Below are 27,103 nucleotides of genomic sequence, written 5' to 3'. Positions count from 1 at the left end.
GGTCATCAGCAATTTCATTGCCTGCCAGCCCTATACTGTGTGTGCACACAGCCCACACACAATCCCACTTCCACCTTGTCTTTGTCTACACACCCAAACAAAAGACTCTATTTCATACATCAAGCTCTCCCTCGATGATAGCTATGTTGAAATGATCAGAGCAGCTGCAGATTCTGTACAAACATCCAACCTAATCTTCTTCCCCACGCTGTAACTAATAAAATTACTAGCATTTAAACAGTGTAAACCAAAACATATGATACTGTATGTAGGGAGAATTATTATGATGATTATATGTAGGGGACACCTACATTTTGATGCTCCATGACATAGTCTATTATCATCTTCTAGTTGGATTGTCTTGTAAAAAGTCTCAATTGTTGGTCTGAAGTGTTTACACAGTAAATAAAAGTCTAAAGTGTAAAAATTCTCCAAATGACCCTTTCTGACTATACAGTATATTAAATATAGAGTACTGTGCAAAAGTCTTAGGCACTTAAGATGTTTAACAAAAAAACATTCTTAAGATGATTATTTATATCTTCAGCTTTAATGTGTCAATAGGAAATATAAATGTTTGACTCTCAAACATTACTTTTGCAAATAGAAAAGATTAGAATAGAAGAACAGGGAGCCCTGCAACAGACGTCATGGCCCCCACACAGCCCCCCACTGAACATTATGTCAGTCTGAGATTACATATTGAGACAGAAGATAGACAAATAGACTGAACAACTGTGGCAAATTCTCTGCCAACAACCAAGAAACACTGTATCCAGGTGTACCTAAGTGAATTAGTACTGTCTTGAAGGCAAAGGTGGTCACACCAAATATTGATTTATGTATTTTTTATGTTTACTGGAATTTGTATGATGTTAATTGATAAATGAAAACAATTTATGTCATTATTTTTGAAGGAATCCTCAATATGCAAAATTTTTCAAAAGTGCCTAAAATGTTTGCACAGTACTTACTGTACATGCATATAATATCTAGTTGGAAAAGTAAATGAATTGCAAAACACACTGATTCTATGCCAGAGGTATGTGATGTTAAATGCACAAGTTCACATGCTACTACCAACATTATATTCTCATTTAATGCTTTTTGGGTGCAATAGCTCAGCAGGTGCTGTTTTGATTACTTATCAGCATGCAGTGAAATCTTCAACACAATTCAGCCATAGCACATAATCTCACATCTCCACTGGGCCGTGATTGGGAGATTGGACCCACCAGAACACATCTACAATGCAGTTGTTGATTTTCTGATAATAATCAAGAACTTTATATGTACGTAGGGCAATTCTTCAAACATGCATGAAGCGAGCTGGTGTTAGAATATTCTTGCTGTCTTGCTTATGTTTTTTATGTGCCTATATGTTGAAAGGGCTATGAATATTTGGATTATCTGAAATATATGGAATAAACAATATGGTTTTAAGATGCCTGGCATTGATAAGTGTGAGTCACAACACAATAAACAAACGCTCCTTTGTGTTTGTGTTTTCAGATGAATATCTGCTATGCGATGAGGAAGCATTGAACCATCACCTACACACCAAAGTAGGAAAGCATACAGAATTTAAGATTTGGCTCCATTTCAGTTCATGAGTTTGAATTTGAATTGAAATGGAATGACTGCAAAAAGGAATTTAATCATTTTAATTCCAAGAAATGTAAAACATAATTACATAATTTATTTTGACTTATTATGCCTTTTCTCTTTTTCTTCCCTGATTTATAGAATAATTATTTTTCTAAACGACATTACTGTACACTTTAAATGTTTTTCTACATGTGGAATGTAGTTCATTAAAGTGAATTTGATATATATATATATATATATATATATATATATATATATATATATATATATATATATATATATGTATGTATGCACAAGTGTTTCTGGTAGCTGTGGGTTAGACCTGCACAATGTTCAGAAGGAATTTTGGACCATTCTTCCTTAAAGAACTGCTTCAGCTTGGCCATATTCTTAGGGTATCTGATGTGAACTTGCTCTTACTCTTGAGGTAATACCACAGCATCTCTATTGTGTTAAGGTCTGGTCTCTGACTGGACTATTTTCTTTGGTGGATTTTCTTTGTTGGAGCCCTTCTGTAGTGGATTTACTTCGATGTTTAGGGTCATTGCTCCATTGAACTCAGGAGCTCAGGTTAGCAAATTGAATCAGATTCACTTTCTCAGCGAATCAGCCATAAGTAAGCTCACAACTGGGAGTGCAGACATTTCAAAATAAGAGTCCTGTGTGTATTTCAGGCTTATTTACAATTAAAAGTCACGTTTTGTGTACCAATTTTTTGTCTCCAGGTAATTATTGATTGGGATTGGAGTAGCACAATAAACTGCATCTGGGATGGGCCATCTGGTAACAGTAAAAGATTAAGGCAGTATTGGAAAACAATTAAAACACAGAAGAAATAATGACGAGGTTCAGGAGATGCTGGCGATGTTTTCATAAATGTTTTTATTTTTCTCCAATGCCTGCTCTCCATTTCATTGGCTTTTGCTTTATTGACGGTCATTCGCTTGTCAGGACAGTGCGCACACCTGATGATAAAGGTTTGAAATACATTGTTGCTTTTGCGACGGTCGTGTGATCTGCTCGCAGAGAAAACAGATAGAGCAGTGTATACGAGACACTTGATACATTTCTGAAGCAACAACTGCGCTATTTAAACCATTTTACTATCACATGTGCAGGTGAGGAGAGGAGAAGCTGACAGCCTGTGGCGATTTTAGGGGGTGGCCTGTGGTGGCCTGGGCCACCCCTGAAATCTCATTGGCCACCCTGTGACCACCCCAGAACTGATTGGTAGTTCAACATGTTCATCAACACAAGAACAAAGAACCAAGAGAAACCTGTCAATCAAAGATGACATCAGCCACACTGACCCAGGGTCAGTTTTATATTTCTGACCATTTTAGTAGTGGTGGGACTGAAGCTGTGTGTGCTGATCTTTGATCAGTGGGGAGGGGCAGGCCGTGGGCGGCCAGGCAGGTGCCGCAGGTCACGGGCAGCGGGCGCCAGGTCTGGAGTATAACGGTCAGTCAGAAGCATGAAGCTGACACAAGGTAGCGTCTACCTCCAACTTCCAAGGAGTTGACGATGTCGATTTGTGTTCAGAATGAAAGCTGATCTAACGAATTTCCATCTGAACGTGAAAACATTCCTGTAGCATGTTAACAGTAGCTAAGTTAAAGAGTAAGCTAGACCCTACACCACATTCAGCATGTTATCTTGATATCATCATGAAATATGAAATGCCTTGTTTTCTGTTTTAATGACGAAGGTGTGTAAAGCGTTTTACAGATATATATGTTCAATAGCTAAAGTTATATATATGACTTATATATATATATATATATATATATATATATATACAGTGAGGAAAATAAGTATTTGAACACCCTGCTATTTTGCAAGTTCTCCCACTTAGAAATCATGGAGGGGTCTGAAATTGTCATCGTAGGTGCATGTCCACTGTGAGAGACATAATCTAAAAAAAAATCCAGAAATCACAATGTATGATTTTTTAACTATTTATTTGTATGATACAGCTGCAAATAAGTATTTGAACACCTGAGAAAATCAATGTTAATATTTGGTACAGTAGCCTTTGTTTGCAATTACAGAGGTCAAACGTTTACTGTAGTTTTTCACCAGGTTTGCACACACTGCAGGAGGGATTTTGGCCCACTCCTCCACACAGATCTTCTCTAGATCAGTCAGGTTTCTGGGCTGTCGCTGAGAAACACGGAGTTTGAGCTCCCTCCAAAGATTCTCTATTGGGTTTAGGTCTGGAGACTGGCTAGGCCACGCCAGAACCTTGATATGCTTCTTACAGAGCCACTCCTTGGTTATCCTGGCTGTGTGCTTCGGGTCATTGTCATGTTGGAAGACCCAGCCTCGACCCATCTTCAATGCTCTAACTGAGGGAAGGAGGTTGTTCCCCAAAATCTCGCAATACATGGCCCCGGTCATCCTCTCCTTAATACAGTGCAGTCACCCTGTCCCATGTGCAGAAAAACACCCCCAAAGCATGATGCTACCACCCCCATGCTTCACAGTAGGGATGGTGTTCTTGGGATGGTACTCATCATTCTTCTACCTCCAAACACGGTTAGTGGAATTATGACCAAAAAGTTCTATTTTGGTCTCATCTGACCACATGACTTTCTCCCATGACTCCTCTGGATCATCCAAATGGTCATTGGCAAACTTAAGACGGGCCTTGACATGTGCTGGTTTAAGCAGGGGAACCTTCCGTGCCATGCATGATTTCAAACCATGACGTCTTAGTGTATTACCAACAGTAACCTTGGAAACGGTGGTCCCAGCTCTTTTCATGTCATTGACCAGCTCCTCCCGTGTAGTTCTGGGCTGATTTCTCACCTTTCTTAGGATCATTGAGACCCCACGAGGTGAGATCTTGCATGGAGCCCCAGTCCGAGGGAGATTGACAGTCATGTTTAGCTTCTTCCATTTTCTAATGATTGCTCCAACAGTGGACCTTTTTTCACCAAGCTGCTTGGCAATTTCCCAGTAGCCCTTTCCATCCTTGTGGAGGTGTACAATTTTGTCTCTAGTGTCTTTGGACAGCTCTTTGGTCTTGGTCATGTTAGTAGTTGGATTCTTACTGATTGTATGGGGTGGACAGGTGTCTTTATGCAGCTAACGAACTCAAACAGGTGCATCTAATTTAGGATAATAAATGGAGTGGAGGTGGACATTTTAAAGGCAGACTAACAGGTCTTTGAGGGTCAGAATTCTAGCTGATAGACAGGTGTTCAAATACTTATTTGCAGCTGTATCATACAAATAAATAGTTAAAGAATCATACATTGTGATTTCTGGATTTTTTTTTTTAGATTATGTCTCTCACAGTGGACATGCACCTACGATGACAATTTCAGACCCCTCCATGATTTCTAAGTGGGAGAACTTGCAAAATAGCAGGGTGTTCAAATACTTGTTTTCCTCACTGTATATGGGTAACCTGTGTGTGAAATGGAATCTCACAATCAAATCTTCAAAGTTTTATAACTTATTTGACATTTTATATATGCAGAGGCAGGGCAAATTGCACTTAAATGCCGTAATGATTGGATTAACTATTTTATTTGGTAATATTCAAAGTACTTGAAGCTTTCAGAACATGTGGAAAATAAACCTTAAAATAGTTTTAATATAAATCATCACACACACACACACACACACACACACACACACACACCTATCATCCTAGCTCTACTGGCAATGCAGAGAGAGAGAGAGAGAGAGTGTACAAAGCAAAAGACATAGAGAAAAGCCTCCAACCTCATGTCTCTTTGTATTCAGTCACTGCAGCTTCAACTTCAGTTGACTGGCCACATTCACAACAGAAAGTTGTGGGAGATGAGTGTGATCCAGGAGTGTCTGGAGCACCACCTGCCTCACATCACAATAGTATGTCAAATTCTGTTGCTCCCTTTTCTGAGTTCCATGAATATTTACTTGTTTTTTGTGCTCATATTTCATTTCATTCACTTTTGCTCAGTGTATTATATTAATTTGCTAATACAGAGCAAACCCACACTTTAGCATACACAATATTAATTTCTCAATACAGAACATAAAAATATACAGGAAGAAAAGTCACATCAATGTGTCCATGAGCAAACTATGAATGTGATGATTATTTTTATCTCTTCAGGTTCTTCATCTAGTGGGGAAAGTGATTCTAATGACATTACAAGAGGTGATGTTGACACCATTGATGAAGAGGTTCTTCAGGCTATAAAAGCACATGCTTCACCCAGACCTCATGGTATGTTTTCCTTTTAATCTTTCAGTCTAAACAACATTATTATTTTTTATTATTATTATTAGCATTGAGGCTAGAAGAGCTAAGTCACGTGACATGGACATGTTTATCCAACTTTTTGCTAGCCATCACCAAAACAGTAGACTTAATCTGATTTCAAAATGGATTTATACAATGGATTATGGTTCTTGTAAAAGCATTTAAGAAGGAAAATTAAGTAAGAGCATATTATAAACCTCATATTGTTCTTGAGATTAAAATTTGCAGAACATAACTTGAAAGTCCATTCTTTATAAGATTTCCTCACAAGGTTATCTGTTATGAATTATAAGATTAATTATTAGATTAAGATACAAGATTAATATAAGATGAATTAACTATAAGGCAATGTGGTGAAAATTATACTGGAATTTTGTTGTTTTTGACTAGATTGATTGGTTTTAATTTAACCACAAGAAAGCACCTCAATCAGTTATCACCTGTAATTTGACATGTATCTTTTTATGATTATACAGCATACCTGATGTTATACGCAAATTCATTCTCTACAATGAGAATAGCTCTTAAAAATGTGTAACTGACTTTTAATTAATTAAAAATGGATGCTATGTTAAAATAACCAGAGATTCCCAGAAACTGTAATAGGTTGAAATGGAACAGGAATCGAAAACTGACAAATGTCAGAACAACAGTCTGATATTGAATACAAACAATCCAGTGAATGCTAACATGAGTTTTAGAATTCATTTATTCTACACGTGTAGATGTTGAAGCAAAGCAATGCGATATTTACACGTTTTGATCATGAGCCATTCATAAAGTTTCTCCTGGTATCGCCACCCCACACTAGGTCTGTGCCCCCTCTTGGCCACCCCAGTAAATATTTCCTGTATACGCCAATGCTGACAGCTGCACTCAGATATATAGTATATATATATATATATATATATATATATATATATATATATATATATATATATATATCTCTCTCATCCTGGACAGCAACTTCCATTTGTGCTTAAAAATCTAAATGAATAGCATGGCATAGATTAATTTTAAATAATAATTAAATACTATTAAATGATTCACAATGCTTAAAAATATATATATTAATATAATCAGTTGAAGTAATAGTATTCAGTGTGTTTTGATGGAGAACCAATATTTTTTTGGTGCTTTTAAGAGATTTTTTAGTTCTAAAGAAAGAAACTGAAAAACTGAGATATTCTTTAAAACTAGAGAACCATTTATTTAATCTTGTGGATGTTCCATGTTTTGTTCACAGCTCATACTGAATGTAAAAGGCCAGTTTATGTAATGTGACTCATTCAGATTTTTTAAAACAGCTGTTAAATTAAAAGCTGAAAGGGAAAAATTTGAGAGTACAAAATACATTTTGAAGAAACTGAAAAAGAAAGAAATTGAAGGACAAGATGCATCGTGAATCGTATTGTAATCGTACCGTTACCCTTTGAATCATAATCGAATCGAATCGTGAGGCCAGTGAAGATTCACATCTCTAGTAGCTCAGCAAGCAAAGACGCGAGTTCGAATCCAAGGTGTGCTGAGTGACTCGTGGCAGGTCTCCTAAGCAACCAAATTGGCCCCGTTGCTAGGAAGGGTAGAGTCACATGGGATAACCTCCTCCTGGTTGCTATAATGTGTGGTTCTCGCTCTCGATGGGGCGGGCGGGTGGTGAGTGGTGCATGGATGCCGCGGTAACGCGCTCAACAAGCCATGTGATAAGAGGCGTAGATTGACGGTCTCAGACGCGGAGGCAACTGAGATATGTCCTCTACATGACTACGCCACCATGAGGACTTAGAGCACATTGGGAATTAGGCATAGACAACAAACTACTATATGCATACTATACTTTATGTAATTATATGTAATGTAGATTGTGAAGAGCAGTATTAAATAAAAAAATCTTGAAAATTCTGAAGGTTATTATGAAATTATGAAATGGATATATATATATATATATATATATATATATATATATATATATATATATATATATATATATATATATATATGTACTGTACATGTGCATTTATAAAACACATTTTTGCAGGTGGCATTTAAACATTGATTATTAAAATAATCTAACATTTTTGGTAATACCCCATATGTAAAATGTTTATTATATAACTAATACATTATATAAATGTTAAAAGTTAATATAGTCTATTGTTTAAAATTTCACTTAAAGGACTTACAATTTCTTTACATTTCAGTACATTTTAAATCTACTTCCTTAAATTAAAATTCTAATTGCAATTCTACCTCAAATTCAGGAATGTCATTTGAATTTAAAAGGCATTCTCAATTCATTTCTGAATGGCACCCAAACCTGATATATGTGTGTACTGCACGTAAACACACACAGAATAACCAATTATAAATCCTATAATAAATATAAGACAAAATAAAGCAATACTTCACAAAAACACTATCACGAAAATGTAAATGAAAATATAAGCACTATATGTGCATATATAACTAACGAAGCATAGCAATGGAGATAGTTAGCCATGCAAACATTCACACAATTGTGTTCCCTACAGGGGTAAACACATTTGCGCTCAGTAGTATGTGTGTCCACATATAAGTTTGTGTCTATATCGGTGTGCATGCTCATGAAGTAAATGCTTATGGCTGTGTTCTATAAATGCTATGCACTATAAAATATATATATTTTTAAAAAAAAGTATCTTGTATTTGTTTGTTTTTTGTATGGTGTGTGTGTGTGTGTCCTTAATAAAGCTTTGATTGATTGATTGTCTCTTATCATGCTTGCATATCATTCAGAATCAAGACTCAAAATTTAAGTCTAAATCATTTGCTGATTGTGTTATTTAAGTAGACTGTGTTTGTCTACTGGTTTGACCAAATTCTTTAGCCAATATCTGCAGAAATCCAGGTAAGAATAAACATACTTTTTCCTGCATCTATACGTGTCTGTCTGCTATAAATGTGCATTTCTATTGTGTGTGTGTGTATGTTTCTATATGTTGAATCCTGTCTGCAAGGACACACAGGCTTGATTAATTAATGCCCTTGCATGTCTTAATAGCCTGAAGCAGAATTCAGCACACACTCTGTCTATGACTCAAACCGTGCCTGTCCTCTAAGCTCCACTGAAGCCCACAGTGGCATTATTTGGGACTAGCTTGTCACTGCCAGTGTGTGGTTAGCTACAGTACCTCTGGGGCAATATGAGCAGTTTACTCTATAGAATCTCACTCATAGAATCATGCAGCATGCTGATACAAGGAGATGGCTGATCACTTATATAATGCTGTGCACATCATGTGTTTGGTTACCATGGATGAGTGTGCAAGATGGTGCTTTATCGTATGGGACTGAGGATAGGTTTGACTGCTTATCTGACGTAGCTCAATGGTTTGTGATAAATGACTTCTTCCCTACCCTTTTCTCTCTAGCTTTCTTTTCAATCTCACACTTTCATATAAACAGCTCATCAAATTTACAACCTTGTGCTTGTTAATAAAAGCAGTGCAGAATGTTGAGAGGTTGTACAATGAATCATTTCTCTCCCCATTTTTAATTAGCTTTCAGCTTGTTTTGCAGAGCCAGACTTTTGACGATCAGCATAGGGTCTGGTCCACTTTTCCCCTCGAGGCGTTTTCAGACCTGTAACTCATTTGATTTGTTTCCAAAACTGGAGCAAAATTGTTACAATGTCGCATTCTTGTTTTATCATTGTGGGGACTCTCCATAATCTTCCATGCATTTTATTCAGATCTAACGATAAATTCAATCCCCTACCCCTAAACCTAACGCCCACAGAAACATTTTTGCATTTACACCTTTTGTGTATATATATATAATTATTATTTTTTTTTTTTTTTACACTCCACTGATTGTTAGGTTAAGGGTTTGGGTTAATAAAATAGGCATTCCTGTTACATCCTTTACAACTAAAAACACTTGCTTTTGGCACCACTCTGGACATTTCAACTGTAAAACCAAGGTTGAGTTCGGAAAAGCATACTACCCATACAACTCTTACTACTTTTGCCATGTGTCAAAGGCAGAAATAGTATGGTAGTAAGCAATTCTGAACAAAAAAGCCCAAGTGTATCTCTCTGGGTCCTGCAAGACAACAAGGAACACCCACTATACAACACGCCCACTCCAAGTAATGCCCCCCTTGGATCATAAAGCGATTGTATTGGCTGAAAGAACTTTGAAACTCCTATGCAATTGCTTTAAGATTCATGTTAACTATGTAAATATAACAAAAAATCACTTTTAAATTATACATCACATATCATATTATTAAACTAAAGATATGACTGGTTAAATTCAAATATTTATGTTCTGTTTTCTCCAGTTACCTCACAAGCTAACCAATTAGCCTATTAGCTTAGTTTCTTCACATTCATCACGTTTCTCATCATTGTCACCACTTAGTGATATGGCGGTATGATTGTATTCTATAGAATTAAGTTGCAGTAAATTAAAATTTTTTTACAAATGGTTTGGTTTTAATATTTGTGGTTATGGTTAGGTTTAGAGGTAAGGATAGGTGTAGTTTGCTGTGGGACTCCAAATAAACACAACAAATATGTATTTTATTTATTTATTTAATTAATAAGGGACCATGTACAATATTAAACATAAATGTTTCCATTTGATGCATTGTACCAGATTTAGCCTAATTTCATCCACAACAGTGTATGAATGTTACATCCAACTGTTGCAAGACATCAGCATTTCATCGGTTTATTAAAGGGGGCATAACTTGTATTGGGCATGCCTTTTAGTAGTCTTGCAGGATGCAGACAGACCCTTCTTCTGGAAACTGGAGCTCACACCTGACCAACATGCCTTCAACAATACTTCCAGCTTCTGCCACTGCGGCAGACCAATTTTAGCTGAAGAACTTTCGACCTGCTGTTTCAGAATTCACAGTGGGATCAGTGTGTAATTTCTCAGACACAATTCAAAACATGCAGTTTGACTTATATCTAGTTTATTTGCTATTATGTCCCTCAAAACTGAAGGTGTGTAGGCTATACCTTTCAAAGATTCTGTGTCATAAACCTGACAAACTTTGGCAAATCAAGGTATGAGTTCTTCCTCAAAAGTCATCATATAAAATATTTTAACACTGTTTTGTTTCCCTGCACGACTGGTGGAAGCCATGTTTACATTTATGCATTTGGCAGATGCTTTTCTCCAAAGTGACTTACAGTGCACTTATTACAGGGACAATCCCCCCCAGAACAACTTGGATTTAAGTGCCATGCTCAAGGACACAATGGTGGTGGGGATGTGAGGATCAACCAGCAACCTTCTGCTCACCAGTTCTGTGCTTTAACCAACTACACAACTACCACTCCAGGATTACTTTTATGCTGCCTTTATGTGCTTTTTGAGCGTCAAAGTTTTGAACCCAGTTGACTTGCCTTGTATGGATATACAGAGCTGAGATATTCTACTAAAAATCTTTGTGTTCAGCAGAAGAAAGAAAGTCATACACATCTGGGATGGCATGAGGGTGAGTAAATGATGAAAGAAGTTTTGGGGAAAACTATCCCTTTAAATGATAAAAATGACAAATAAATGTCACTAGTGTTCATAGACTACACTATGAACAGGCACACCACTTAAACCAATAGCACATATACAAAATAATGAATATTCCAAAGAGCTCTAGTAACACAATTGCCATCAGCCACCTTGAAACCTCAGTTTAATTCCTTTAATTCCTTAATTCTGGCCTGGTACTTTTAAAGCTATAAGCCTAAAAGTTCCAACTTTCCTATTTAAGCAGATTTTTCTCTCTTTTGTCAAAGTCTTAGAGTAATACACAGACAGTTTTATGTTTAATTGTACCCAAGCTATTTAACCCTTAAATGCAAGATAACTTTTCTCAAACACTCTTACATATTCGGGTCTTTAGAGACTTATATCTATAAAAAATGGATGTACAAAATGCCCAGTCAAATTTTCCAAATATTTTCTATACGATTAGAAAATAATAAAATATATTTTGACATATTTTTATGTTGTTTATTTTATTTTTCTTAAATCAAAGAGATAATTCAAGAAATCAGGACAAATCTAGAACAGGATTAATTATTTTCACACTGAAATTTACCACAGCATGTCAGCTGAGAACAGACTGTTTGATGTTCATTTGATGATGTCATATGTTTGCTCAAAGCAGTTAATGCAAAGTTTTACATTATTTTCATGAAAAGCACACTGTAATATCTGGCTATAGGTGCTCAACATACTGAGTTATTGAACCCAAGTCTGTAACCATGTCTTGAACATTGGTCGCTGGTGTTGAGGCCACAAATATAATTGTCCTATTCGGTCCTTTAAAATAGAAAAGGTTCTGAATGCAATCATTTTCTGAATAAAGGCTTGAAATTTGTTAAAAGCACAACATTTTATAATTTCTGGTTTTAAAAGATAAAAACGACTACCACTGTGTCTACACAGCTAGAAATGTGCCTGTTTTAGTCATCTTTTCTTTCTTTTTTGTGCTGTATCAAAGAAAAGGCAAAAATAATTAGAATTTCTTTTCATCACTGATGTATCTGTAAAATGACATGACTGTGTCAGCTGGCTAGCAAAAATAAAATACACAAAATAATTTACTGCCATCAAGTTGATCCTCAAAGTGTGTTTTTTCCCCAGTAGAATCTTAACACAATCTTTTCTTTGAGAAACTGAATGCTTTTCTTTTCCATAGAAAAACAGTTCATGTTGAGCACTACTGTTGAGGTCCAAAGCAAAAACATCATTATTAATAAAAGCAGTCCATACAACACAAAGCTGTTTGCTGTGTGGCCCCAGAAAGCTTGGAATATAGTGCATGAGTCATATGGACTACTGTTATGATGTCTTTATATTGAACTTTTAATAGTGCTTTATTGTATTTATCCTTTTTGAAGATCAACAGCTCTTCACAGATGAACAGATCTTCATCGATTTGATTGGCTATCTCAAATTACATTGACGAGTTAGATTATTGAGTTAGATTATTGAGCAAAAGTGAAACTTCTACAAACCATAATGTTATTCCTGCAACAACTTAATGTCAATTAGACAGCGGTGCACAATGGACTGCAGCAGAAAAGCTAGAACCTAGAGAGCAGTGTGGCCAATGTAAAGCCGATATATCATATACAGTGTGTAAAATAAAAAAACGAGACCTCGTTGAAAATCTGGCATTGTGTTTATGTAAACCTGAAAATAAACAGGATTTAGAAAAATGTTAAACAAAGTAAAGACTTAAAACTAAGAAGAAATATTTAAAGGGATATTTCACCTAAAACTGAAAATTCTCTCATCATTTACTCACCCTCATGCCATCCCAGATGTGTCTGACTTTCTTCTGCTGAACACAAACAAAGATTTTTTAACTATAAATCTCCACTTTCACTTTCACTCTCACTTCCACATTCTTCTTTTGATTTTGGTGATTCACATTCACATGCATATTGCCCCCTACAGGGCAGGGGGGAGGATTATAGTAAAAAATAACTTACTTCAGAAGATATAGATTTAATCACTGGAGTTGTGTGGATTACTGTTATGCTGCCTTTATGTACTTTTTGGACCTTCAAAGTTCTTATCACCATTCACATGCATTGGGAGGACCTACAGAGCTGAAATATTCTTTTAAAAATCTTAATTTGTGTTAAATAAATTAAGAAGAAAGAAAGTCATACACATCTGGGATGGCATGAGGGCAAGTAAATGATGAGAACATTTTTGGGTGAACTGTCCCTTTAAGATTCTGCACCATTTGTAAATCACTAATCAAATTAGCAAATTTGTGAGATTGAATATTTGAATTCATTTGTTCAAAAGATTGAAGCACACAAAATGCTGGAACATTCTCAAATCATGCCGGATAACATGGATCATCAGGTTTTCCATGTGGAGTCCATGTCAGTTCAAGTGCATGTTGTAATTAAAACCCCACGAAAAAAATCCTACTGTATAAATACATGATAGCAAATGAGATGTCCGCAAAACTGCTAAAATGAAAATATGTTTAAAGTATTTGCTCAAACTGTGCCACAAATTGTACATTTTCGTTTGTAATGACAGCTCTGTCCTTTGAGTGACATTTGACACTCAGGTGAAATCTGCAGCATGAAAACTCACCGAATGAAATCTGTGTAGAACAAAAAACATGTTTCCACCTCTGTTTTGACAACATTCCTGCTGCCTCCATAATCAAAAACACTGATGTATGCCCATGATAGCACATGCTAGAACAAGCAAATCCAGCACACAAATAAAACCCTGGAGCCTTTAGAAGTCAAATCACTCCCCTGGGCCATCACTCCTGAAGTCAAGAGCAAGTGTTGTGGAAGGACAATGAAGATATATTGCAGTATCAGGATTTGAGAGGGATCGGATCACGGCTATCGCGTTCAAGGTCACCTTCGTGCTTGATGTCACAGATTTGACAGATGTGGATTCTGTCTGACCTTGTGGACCGATGCGGTCACTGTGATGGGATGTCTGCAAGAGTCGTAGATGGGGAGAAGAGATTTAATGTGTTAATATATATAAAAGTTGTGGCACATAGTTAGTGTTCATGGTGTTAACACATTCAAATGACAGTGTTCCTTTCCCCCTTCTCTGTTCCTGATAATCTCCCATCAGCCCATCATCCCATATACCTGTCTGTATAAAGAAAAGTAAAATTCAAAAAGTTCAAACCAGCCTTTGGAGCAATGTATATTCAATGTAACATGTTCCCAGGATTTAACAGTGTATTTTTTATGAAAAAAATAGTGTGCACTGTAAAATAACTGTATAGCACTGCATTTTGGGACACAGTGGTGAAATATCCATAAACCTTTGCTTCAAGTATGGTACTGTTATTCCTTTGGAAAACAGTAGCTGCCAGTATTTGATGAAAACAGTAAAAAAATACATTTGAGCTTTTTTGTATAAACTTTATACAGAATTTATAACATGATTAATAAAATCATGTTTACATGTCTTGACTATACTTTTATTTTTATATGTTTATGGACTGGCCTCATTCACTTAAAATGATAATTCACTTCAAAATGAAAATTCTCTCATCATTCACTCACCCTCATGCATCCCAGATGTGTGAATTTTCTTTCTTCAGCAGAACATAAACAAAGATTTTAAGAAGACTATCTCAGCACTGTAGGTCCATACAATGAAAGTGAATGGTGGCCAGATATTTGAAGCTCCAAAAATCCCATAAAGGCAGCATAAAAGTAATCCATAAAACTTCAGTGGTTAAATTCATATCTTCAGAAGCAATTTGACAGGTGTCAACAGAAACAGATGAATATTTCAGTCCTTTTGCACTATAAATCTCCACTTTCTTCTTCTTTTGTTTTTGGCAGTTCAAATTCTTCATGCATATCATCACCTACTAGGCAGAGAGGAGAATTTATAGTGAAAAAATATATTGGGACTCCAATATTGGCCTGTTTTTCACCCAAACCTATCATATCGCTTCTGAAGACATGGATTAATCAACTGGGGTTTTATAGATTACCTTTATGCTGCCTCTATGTGCTTTTTGGGGCTCCAAAGTTTTGGTCAACATTCACTTACATTGTATGGACCTGCAGGGCTGAAATATTCTTCTAAAAATCTTCATTTGTCTTCTACAGAAGAAAGAAAGTCACACATATTTGGGATGGCACAAGGGTCCGTAAATAGTGAGAGAATTGTATTTTTGGGTGAACTATTCCTTTAACTATTGCCTTACTTTATCCAAGTTTTTTGCTTTTTTTTTATATACGAGGGACGAGTTGCAATTATTTCTGTGGTAATTAACGTAATGCCACAAATGCTGTCAATTGAGCTTAACTTATATTGCACTGGAATATCCCTTTAAAAATTATTTGGTATAATGTTATTTTACAGTACTGTTCTAAATTTACGTACTATATAATTACTATGTACTACTAACCCTAACCTTAACCCATATGTGGCAGCGGGGGCGGTCAAGTGCCCGTCCAGGAGAGAAAGCGGTAAGGGCGCTTGACCACGCCACCGCTGCCACACCATATTAAGTACATGTAGTTACCTAATAATACTCACTAAATGTACACATTCTGGAGAAGTAACTAGTTTTGCTGAATTCCACTTAGGTCAGAAAACAGGTGAAGGCTAATAAATTCCCTTAACAGCTAAAAAAAACAACATACCTTGTATTACTTTCTGCTCCATACATAGAGATAAATATTAAAGGCACATAACACCCTTCTTTTGTCATAACAAATAAAAAGCTTTTGATGTCCGCAGGAGGCATTCAGTAACAGGATTTCCATAAATTAGTCAATCCCAGTCTTAGATGGGATTTTCAGTGACGCTGGTGTAAGAATTTTCTTACTAAGAGGTATTTCATGCTAATCCAAATTTATTTGTAACCCGACTGCAGCTTAAGAAATAAGGCATAACCCTAGAGAAAATTATTGCTTTCTAAAAGCTGAGTCAAAGTCAACAGCCTGTCCATACTTTTAATCTTCAGACTCGGCTGGGAAGGGTGACAAATTTTTGAAACAACAAAGTGTTTCGCAAAGTTTGGGTTTTCAAAGACTTGTCCTGCAGCTGTGTAAATAATAAACCATGTGAACCGTTCTCATTTTATAGTCTTGCACAGAAAAACATACATTCAGAGTTCATCTAAACTACATGTGTTCTTTCATTTGGTGTTACTTGGAATTAGGCCAGAAACATACTCTACACAAGTACGTGAACATACACCCATCGTCCATAGCATTAAAACCACCTGCCTAATATTGTGTAGGTCCCCCTTGTGCCATCAAAACAGTGCCTACCCGCATCTCAGAATAGCATTCTGAGATTATATTCTTCTCACCACAATTGTACAGAGTGGTTATCTGAGTTACCGTAGACTTTGTCAGTTCGAACCAGTCTGGCCATTCTCTGTTCACCTCTCTCATCAACAAGTGTTTCCAACCACAGAACTACCACTCACAGAGTTGTGTGTAAAAATCAGGAGATCAACAGTTACAGAAACACTCAAACCAGCCCATCTGGCACCAACAATCATGCCACGGTCCAAATCACTGAGATCACATTTTTTTCCCCATTCTGATGGTTGATGTGAACATTAACTGAAGCTCCTGATTCAAATTGGGCTCTAACAAATTTCAAACACAACAATGAAAAAGCATTTGTGTTAACATAGGCCTGGTTTCTCCCCTTCAAATCTGAACGTTGTAGATGGAAAAACTTTGTAGATGGAAAACAAAAAAATCTATCTAGTAAAATCAAGGACAGCACCAAGGACGCAGAAAATGAAATAACAGATATTGGTTTATAATAAACACCATGATTAGACTTTATTGAACACCATAGACATTACAAAAAGGTGCCATTTCACAAGCCTCATAGCGGCGACGAAAGAACTTCCAGTCAAAATGCAGTGTTTTTTCTCATGAAACAAGCAACTTCCCTCATACAAACAGCAGCTAAACACCTGCAGGTCCAGACTAAACCAACACGAATACAAAACATAAAGAAGTTAATCGAACAAGCAACAATGACAAGCAACAATAACAAATATGCTATGGCTTTCCGCTCTTCTCCCTTTTTGGGTATATGGATTTTTGATTTCATTGCAGCATAATTTTTATTTTGTGGCCCCAAAATATTTGGACACTTCAGCCACATTTAAAAAATGTATTTATGTTGTTGAATGACTTAAAAGGAATCACAAAAATGGATTGGTGAAGTTAGTTCTAAGAAAAGCTCTAGTATCATTTGTTTGCAGATGCCACTTGGTTTGATATGTTGTATCTAATGCAATAAAATTCAGACATTTTTGTGTGACTAAAGTGTCCAAATACTTTATATTGACTCAATGAAGGCTTCACGTGGTCTTTATGTATATTCCAGGCACGGCCGACGGTCCCGGACTTTGCTTTCATGCCGAATTCACAGTGCTGGCCGTTATCGGCATGGCGGTTCAGACGGATGAGGATTGGGTCTATACAGCTGCTGCAATCGGACCGGTCTCACAGGCCAGCCAGGTAACTGTCCAATAACTCTCAGCCCGACAGGCTGCCTGGGGCAGGAATGAGGGACCCCGGGCCCCGAGGCCTGAGGCTGGCCTGATCGCGAGTCCAGGAGAGGCAAGACCGAAGCAGAAGAAGAGGACAGGGGCAACAGGATGGCCGGGGTCAGACCGTATCGGAGCTGGAATATACGGGGAGGGCCGTGTGTGCTGATGCCGTTGGGGCGGGACTCTTTAAGCTCCTCCTCCCTCTTTGACTCCTCTTCCTGTTTCTTCGGTTTCCTCTCGGGTCGACTAAGCTCCTGGAGTTTCTCGGCTTGAGCACGACGGATATGGTACGTCTTCCTGTGGCTTTGAAAGGAATCCATGAATTCCTCTAGGGGCACGTGGCCCTCCATGAATCTCTCCAGCAACTCCTGTGAAGGTCAAATGACAAATAAACATGTATTAGAAGGCAGGAAGTCATGCAGGATTCACAACAAGCATGACGCAGATGCAAACATCCCTTATGACTCATGTTCCAAAACACACTGTATCTATAAAAAGCTTTTAATACTAACCAATTTCAGTTAAATTAACAGATTTAATGGTGTTTGATATGGAAAACATCATTATTACTAAATCTCATACTTCATACTTAAGGTATATACACAAACCCCTAACCCTAAGAATTAAACTTACTTTAAAAATAAGTGGGCCTCACTTAAAAATAAATAAAGATAATTATTACGTTTTTTTTTTTAGTAAACTCAACTTAAGTTTGTCCAACTCACATTACAGAGGCAAGGAAATGTAATAACTTCCTTCATAATGAGTTATTTATTTTTGGTATTTGTTTTTTTTTATATAAGGTGAAAACATGTTGACATATATTGCAAAAATACATACAGTAAACTTAATATTTAAAGCTAACTAAATGCAGAAGCCCAAGTGATCCAACACAGTTTGTGAATTCAATAAATGCAAAATGTCTCATTGAGCCAATAAATTATTGTCAAGACTACTGTAGACCTTTTGTTCAGTCAATTTTCATGAATACATTTTTCTGCATTCACAAAGGGTCTCAAACAGTGTTGGGTGGGTTGCTTCTGAAATGTAATCTAGTACTGATTACAACTCATACAACGGAAATTGTAATGAGCAATGAAATCATGTTTTTGGTAACATAATATGAATATTATAGCTTATATGTGGCATGCTTTGATGTAAATAAAATGTTAAGTGTAAGTATATCCTACATTTTAAAACCACTCAGTACACATTAGCATACCCCCAAAACAGTACTGAGTACAGGTGTTTAGCAATGCGCTAAACCCCACTAAAAACACCTTAGCAATCCCCCAAAACACTATAGGCATTTAGCAATGTGCTAAAAAACACCCAGAACACCTTAGCAACCCCAAAACACTATAGGTGGTTAGCAATGCACTAAAACCCACTCAGTACTCATTAGCAACAGCCAAAACACTATAGGCATTTAGCAATGTGCTAAAACAAACTCAGTACAGCTTAGCAACCTACAAAACATTATAGGTAGTTAGCAATGTGCTAAAGACCACTCCGTACACTTTAGCAATGCCCCAAATGGTCTCAACCAGTATTGGGTAGATTACTTCTGAAATGTAGTCTGGAACTGATTTCATATCATACTACAGAAATTGTAATCAGTAATGTAATCATGCTTTTGGTAACATAATCTGAATACCTATAGCTTATATGTGACATGCTTTGATGTAAATACAATTTTAAGTGTAAGTACCAATTAATGCTCATTTAACAATAGTAAACATGAAATCAATATTTATCAATATTTAATCATGTAATCCATAAAAAGTAACTGTAATCTAATTCTGTGACATAATCACAAATCCTTGATTACTTACTGCCCAAAAGTTGTCTCAACATTCAAAGGCATAACAATTCGTTGACATTATCATTTTTGTCAGTCTAAATAGATGGGTAAACTTGCTATCTTCACTAGCAGTTGAAAGCAGCTGAAGTACCTTATTGATTGATATTGCATGGAACTAATTTAAAAATGCTCAAAAATTAAGCACAATAATAATTTCTTAGAATATCTTGAGTATCTAACTAGTTCAACACAGTATTGTCTGTTTGCGAAATCTTGTTGAGATTACTCAAAATATTAAATGGACTCCACCAACCCTTCCCTTGTTGAGGAGAGACTATTACTTTTCTAAACAATCTGACTTCAGGTTTTTGCATGGCAGACAATAAAATGGGTGAAAAATTTTGAAAGATTCTCTTTGAGGGAGCGACACGAGTCATATCAGAGACTTGGGTGTTGGCTCTTTTGACTTGGGCAAGTAAGCAGCTACCAAACATTTACATTTGACATTTATTCATTTGGCAGATACTTTTATCCAAAGCAAATTACAGTGCACTTAATATAGGGACAATCCCCCTGGAGCAACCTGGAGTTAAGTGCCTTGCTCAAGGACACAATGGTGGTGGCTGTGGGGATCAAACCGGCAACCTTCTGCTTAATAGTTCTGTGCTTTTGCCCACTACACACACAAGAACTGTCCTGCATGCACAGTAAAGGTTTCTTACACAATAACATGCTGTACAAATACTCAGCGCAGCAGAGTGCTGTGTATGAATTTAACATGACCCAATGTGTCTACATGCGCCTTCAGTCAAAGAGGGGTGGGTGTCTGCCCTCTGTCTGCCTCTGTATGGGAGGCTGAATAATTGATAAGTCTATATGTACTATGACCATCTAAGTAAAAACAAGATTTTTAAATGTTCTGAGGAAAATCTGAGTGGTGCTTGCAAGTACAAAATTTGCCATCACAATGTTAAGGTGTTCAAGGTGGTTGTCAAAATACGGCTGTGTGGTTGTATACTAGCCAAAGTCAAAAGAGCCCACCCCAAAGTCTCTATAACATTGTGGTCCCTCGATATGGCTCAGGTCCATCATTCATTAGTCATGTTTCAATCCAAGTTACAAATGTAATTTATGCTAAAAAAAAAAAATTATATCGCACAATAGTTTACAAATAAAGCAGTGTTTCCATCCCACGTGTATAACAAAATGATCACTTTTATAGAAATTGGTTGAAAATAGACATAAAAATGGAAGTTGAAGCAACTGTGGCTCTTTTATTACTTGTAATGAATTTCTTGGGGATACATTGCACAGACAAAATGTTTTGACGAACTTGTGTTCAGCGGCAGATTGCTTCTGTCCGGGAGCAAAAGTGTGTCAGACAGTTCTAGGAGGTAATAGTAGACAATCATTTTGATGACATGCTTTGGCATTTCAGAATAACCAGAACAACATTACAGATGCTATGTGATGATATTGTTGATGTTCTTGGATGCAATTATGTAATTCACATGGGTTATTGAGGCAAAGTCACATGACTGTTTTGATGCACATCTATATTCCTATTTAATTTCTTTAGTAACAGACTATAAAATTCACTATGAATACAATGTTAGCCCATATTCGCTCAGAAGCATCAAAATATAATTGTTCCATATGTTTGCATGTAGTAAAATTCTATTTAACATGAACATATACTGTATTTCCTCCAAGTGCTCATGATCCTTATAAATATTCACTACATGATGTGTTAGATCAGAGATGGTTTAACAAAGGGCTTTAAAACAGCTCAGCACAACAGTTGACTTTTCTTCTTGTTGACTCGGCCGCCCCCCTCTACCCATTCAACCATCTTTGATGGATCTTTGTGGGGTTCTCTCCCCTCGGGCTGTAAATATCCACCCCACACAGCCTGAATCGATTGCTCCATGACATTGTCGTTAGGCCCTTGACACCTGATTGATGGTCTCAATCCATCATAAGTGAGCTGTGCCCTGAGCCAGCCTTTAGCAGGACGTGTGCCCCATACGTGGCAAACATGTATTTATCAGCCATATTGAAGCAATGTATGCCTAAAGGACTGGCATATTCTTGTGCCACAGCGTCTGGAAAAAGCCTGACAACAACTTTGAATTTCTTTCATAGACTGCTTTTAAATGAAACCATAAACTTTTAATGATGGGTGTCATTGAGGAATTATGAAGAGCTAATAAAGAGCAGGAGACCACATTAAACAGCATTCAAGGACTCTGCTTTACCCATTGATATTTTCTCAACAGACATAAGAAAAGTACAAGAAAAATTACAAGTTCTTCAAAAAATCTAATCTTTGAATTCATGTAATAGCTTTTGGATCCATGTAACTTTCTTTTCATCCAACAGTAGTTAATGGTGCTTGCAAAGGCAAATATTTTTAGCTATACGCAAAAGACCCCTCAACACTTTAGCAACCTCCAAAATCCTCTAGCAATACGCTAAATACCCCTTAGAAAACATTAGCAATCATCCAAAACACTTTAGACCTTTAGCAATATGCTAAAACCCACTCTTTTCCAACCACTGTGCCGTGAAAGATGTGAAAGATGTGAAAATGTGATTCCACAAAATAAATCAGGACTCCGGACTGAGTCTAATTTGTGCGATTAAACTTTGCAAGAAGTTGCACTGGTGCGACTACAAAGTTGGCTGACTCTCTGATTGTGCTCTGTCGTTTTTTGTTCCATTTGAGAAATATCAAACGTCAAACGTTCCAAAAGCAAAAGGAAACAGCTTTACCCGGATCAGTCACAGGCTGGGTCACAAATTAAAATGCAAGAATTAATTTGCAAGAACAAATCTAAAAATAAGATAAGATGCAAATGTGTTTTTTTATTCATTACCCAATTAGCACTCTTGCCACCTGTGATCTCATTATACACCGTACTTACGTGACTTGCGTTTTTTGCATAGCCGAATTTCAAACATTACGAGTAAACGCGCATATAAAATGGGCTGAAAACAGTTCTTAAAAAGGAAACTATCAATGATGGCTATTTGGGACAGCGGGATAGAGGTGTGCCATGGGATCTGTTTAGTTGTAAAGTGTGCCGTGGCAGAAAAAAGGTTGGGAAACACTGCCTTAGCAAAAACTACAGGCAACTAGCAATACGTTAAAAGCCATTCAAAACACATTAGCGACCCCCCAAAAAACTATAGGCTTTTGGCAATGTGCAAAAAACCACTAGGTACACATTAGCAACCCCCCAAAACACTATAGCCATTTAGCAATGCACTTAAAACCACTCAGTACACCTTAGCAACCCCCAAAACACTATAGGCGATTAGTAATGCACTAAAAACCACTCAAAACACCATAGCAACCCCAAAAACACTATAGGCGATTAGCAATGCACTAAAAAACCACTCAAAACACCATAGCAACCCCCAAAACACTATAGGCGATTAGTAATGCACTAAAAACCACTCAAAACACCATAGCAACCCCCAAAACACTATAGGCGATTAGCAATGCACTAAAAACCACTCAAAACACCATAGCAACCCCCAAAACACTATAGGCGATTAGCAATGCACTAAAAACCTCTCAAAACACCATAGCAACCCCCAAAACACTATAGGCGATTAGCAATGCACTAAAAACCACTCAAAACACCATAGCAACCCCCAAAACACTATAGGCGATTAGTAATGCACTAAAAACCACTCAAAACACCATAGCAACCCCCAAAACACTATAGGCGATTAGCAATGCACTAAAAACCACTCAAAACACCATAGCAACCCCCAAAACACTATAGGCGATTAGTAATGCACTAAAAACCACTCAAAACACCATAGCAACCCCCAAAACACTATAGGTGATTAGCAATGCACTAAAAACCACTCAAAACACCTTAAAAAAACAAAAACACTATAGGCGATTAGCAATGCTCTAAAAACCACTCAAAACACCTTAGCATCCCCAAAAAAGTATAGACATTTAGCAATGATCTTAAAACCACTCCGTATACCTTAGCAACCCACCAAAACACCATAGGCATTCAGCAATGAACTTAAAACCACTCAATACACATTAGCAACCCCCAAAACATTATAGGCATTTAGAAATGTGCTAAAACCTGCTCAGTATATCATAGCAACCCCCAAAACACTACTGGCATTTAGCAATTATCTTAAACCCCTCAGTAAGCATTAGCAACACCCCAAAACACTAAAGTCATTTAGCAATGTGCTTAAAACCACTCCGTATACCTTAGCAACCCACCAAAACACCATAGACATTCAGCAATGCACTTAAAACCACTCAATACACATTAGCAACCCCCAAAACATTATAGGCATTTAGCAATGTGCTAAAACCCGCTCAGTATATCATAGCAACCCCCAAAACACTACTGGCATGAAGTAGTGTTGAATACCGGAGCTGAATACATAAAGATGCATGCGAGACGTAAAATTACCTCAGACTGTTCTTCAGCACGTGCAACCTCCTCTTGAAGTATATTGTGGGCAATCTGAGGGCTGTGCTTCTGTGTGAAGGCCTCTGGAAAACACAAATATTTCATGTCAGTCAGTCTCAATTCTCAGGATAACACAAGCTCAAAATTGCTTTAAACATATTCATGAGTTATTAGTTAAAAAGCCATTTCTAGTGATATTATGTTATGAAAAACTGGGGACAACAAAATACTATATATTACGCACTATATCCAGGAGCTAACAACTGAATCACTGATCAACAACAAACATGCAGCGCAACCAAAGATGTTTGATATGTTATCTACTTTATTAGCCGGCTCCTCGATCACTTATCAACTCACTCAATGAATGGAGCAGTTACAGATTAAACAACCAGAGACTATTTAGCAGGGACGGGCCACTTCTATTAAAATTAATGGGAGAAAATGGAACGCACAATGGTCAATGGATGTAGAAAGGAAGTCACTTTTTACAGGTAAAAGAGCAAATTACTTTTTCAATACAGACATCACCTGTTAATCAACCTGAAAAAGCGTATGCGCATTAAATATACAAGCCTGGTAAATTGTGTTTATTGGTATAATCTGAGGTAAAGATTTTACTGCTGATTTAAAATATGTTCTTTGATAGTAATCTTGACCAACCATTTTGGAGATTTCGGTTTATCCCCATTCAAGATAGGAGCTGCATTTCATGCTGAGAGCATTTCAAAGTTGGCCGCCAGTGGACTGACTTGCTAGAAAGACTTTGTATCAACTTACCAAACCAATCCAAAACTGATTTAACAACTCACTCACTAACTGAGTCAAATAGTTACTGAGTTAACAACTCAATGTATCAAGCTGTTAATGAGTTAACAATATCGAGCAGATAATGAATCGAGTCATTATAGCTGATCATGAACTGAGAACCATTACGGTGTTCTGTGTACATTAAGGTACAGATCAGTTGATTTATTTACTAAAAATCACAATATGTTTATGCATTTTCATACTTAGTTCCTCAAGGTGTTGCGTCATGTTTGATGTTGTGATGGCAAAAGTGATTGATTCTTGCATATATTGTGATCACACTGTGTAAAGTAGTCAATGGAAAGGAGGCAGCGAGAACCGGCTTTTCAACATAAATAATGGTTTAATAATAAACTGAAACTTTAACAGACAAACACACACATGACGGACATGTCCGTTAACGATCTCTCTCCCGCACGATCCTCTGCAGTCGACCTTTATCCCTTTCGGAGGCTTGATTAGCCTAATACGGGACCGGGTGTGTAGGATCACGACCCAGCCCCGCCCTCCGCCCTGCCACACACTGCAACACACTGCAACACACTTCAATATGTGCAAGAGTGCATGAGATTTGAGAGCTACAGCACAGAGGAAGATTTTTAATGAAAAACAACTTAAATTCGGTCTGCTCCTTACACAGAGCTATTCTATGGCTTCCAGAAGATGTGGAGTATAGCGCACAAGTCATATGGACTGTCTATGTTACTTTTAGGAAGCTTTTGGACTATGTTGTAATGGTATCTTAATTAAAAAGGAAAGTTCCTCAGGGGTTGGGTAACTGTGTAACAGCAAAACAAAAGAACATTAAAGCAGTCTCTTGAAATCAATGGTCAGTGTGCTCAGCTGTGATGAAGTCTCTGTGTAAAGTGCAGGGACAGAAGCCACACTCGGGTCGCTTCGCAATGTTATTGTAGGGCCCCGAGGGTGAGGGAGAAACCAATCACTTTCTGTTAGCTCATGTCCACTGATGGGAGTGAGGGGCTTGGTCCCTCCAAGTGTTGTGCTGGGGTTACTATGGCGACCGGCAATTATGCTAATGTTCTCAAGTGTTTAGTCCACAGGGGATGTGAATTGAGCTAGTGGCCATCGAGGGCAAAGAGAAGTCACAGTGATGACACCATTTTCGCTCCAATAAGCCAGAGCCCCTCCCCAAACAAACCATCACACATAAACCCATAAGATCTGTGCACCATGGTATTGAATGTAATTACTACAGTACTTTAGTACATACCAGGGCATGGTTACCATATTCACCATGGTATTTACGTTACACCAATACTGTGAAAAATATTAGTAATTTTAATGAAAAAAGAATGCAATGAATTCACATGCAGTATAAAATAATAAGAAATAAAACAAGACTTGTCATTTTTTAATTATTTATATTACATTTTAAAAGGGGGGGTCTGGATAGCTCAGCAAGTATTGAAGCTGACTACCACCCCTGGAGTCGTGAGTTTGAATCCAGGATGTGCTGAGTGACTCCAGCCATGTCTCCTTAGCAACCAAATTGGCCCGGTTGATAGGGAGGGTGGAGCCACATAGGGTAACCTCCTCATGGTCACTATAATGTATGTATATATATGTACATTATACATATACATATACATATGTATGTATAATGTAATGTATAATGTCTAATTACGGTGAAAATTATTATAACATTTAACAAGATAATACACTTAAAACATTGCTAAAAAAAAATGTGCAAGTACTATGAATTGATCACCTTATAAATTACAATGAAAAGTAATAAAAGGCAGTGGAAACTAGAAAGGCGCCATTTAATATGATGAACTTAAAACCATCATATAACCTTCCATTTTAACACCTGTTTTATTAGAGTGGTTATTAGAAGACTACATTTTAAACTGGCATACAGATTATAGTCTGTACAGGTAATGAGAAGTCCCTTGTTGCTGTATTTTAATGTAACACAAAAATGTTTACAGCGAAGGATAACAAAGAATAGTGCCCATAAAACATGATCTGACCATTATACCATGTCCAAAAAGAAATGGTAACACTATTGTACTGTTTTATAAGCCAAGTGTAACGCATGCTCCAGGACAAGGCAACACAAACCAATGGCACGAGTTTGGGGCGGG

General features: G+C 37.1%; 1 protein-coding gene across 1 annotated transcript in view; it reads right to left on the bottom strand.

The window, feature by feature from the left end:
- Positions 1-17,180: 17,180 nt before the first annotated feature.
- The window catches only part of vps37d (VPS37D subunit of ESCRT-I), a 49,223-nt gene continuing 39,300 nt past the window's right edge, over positions 17,181-27,103 (bottom strand). Inside the window, exons 3-4 of the mRNA XM_052107546.1 lie at positions 24,186-24,268; positions 17,181-18,289 (exon numbers count right to left, since the gene is read on the bottom strand). Of these exons, the coding sequence (XP_051963506.1) occupies positions 17,810-18,289; positions 24,186-24,268 (563 nt within the window). The 3' untranslated portion in view covers positions 17,181-17,809. The remainder of the gene's footprint in view (positions 18,290-24,185; positions 24,269-27,103) is intronic.

The sequence above is a fragment of the Xyrauchen texanus genome, chromosome 3 (assembly GCF_025860055.1).
Source record: "Xyrauchen texanus isolate HMW12.3.18 chromosome 3, RBS_HiC_50CHRs, whole genome shotgun sequence".
NCBI classification, from domain to species: domain Eukaryota; kingdom Metazoa; phylum Chordata; class Actinopteri; order Cypriniformes; family Catostomidae; genus Xyrauchen; species Xyrauchen texanus.
This window is presented reverse-complemented; position numbering and strand designations above follow the sequence as displayed.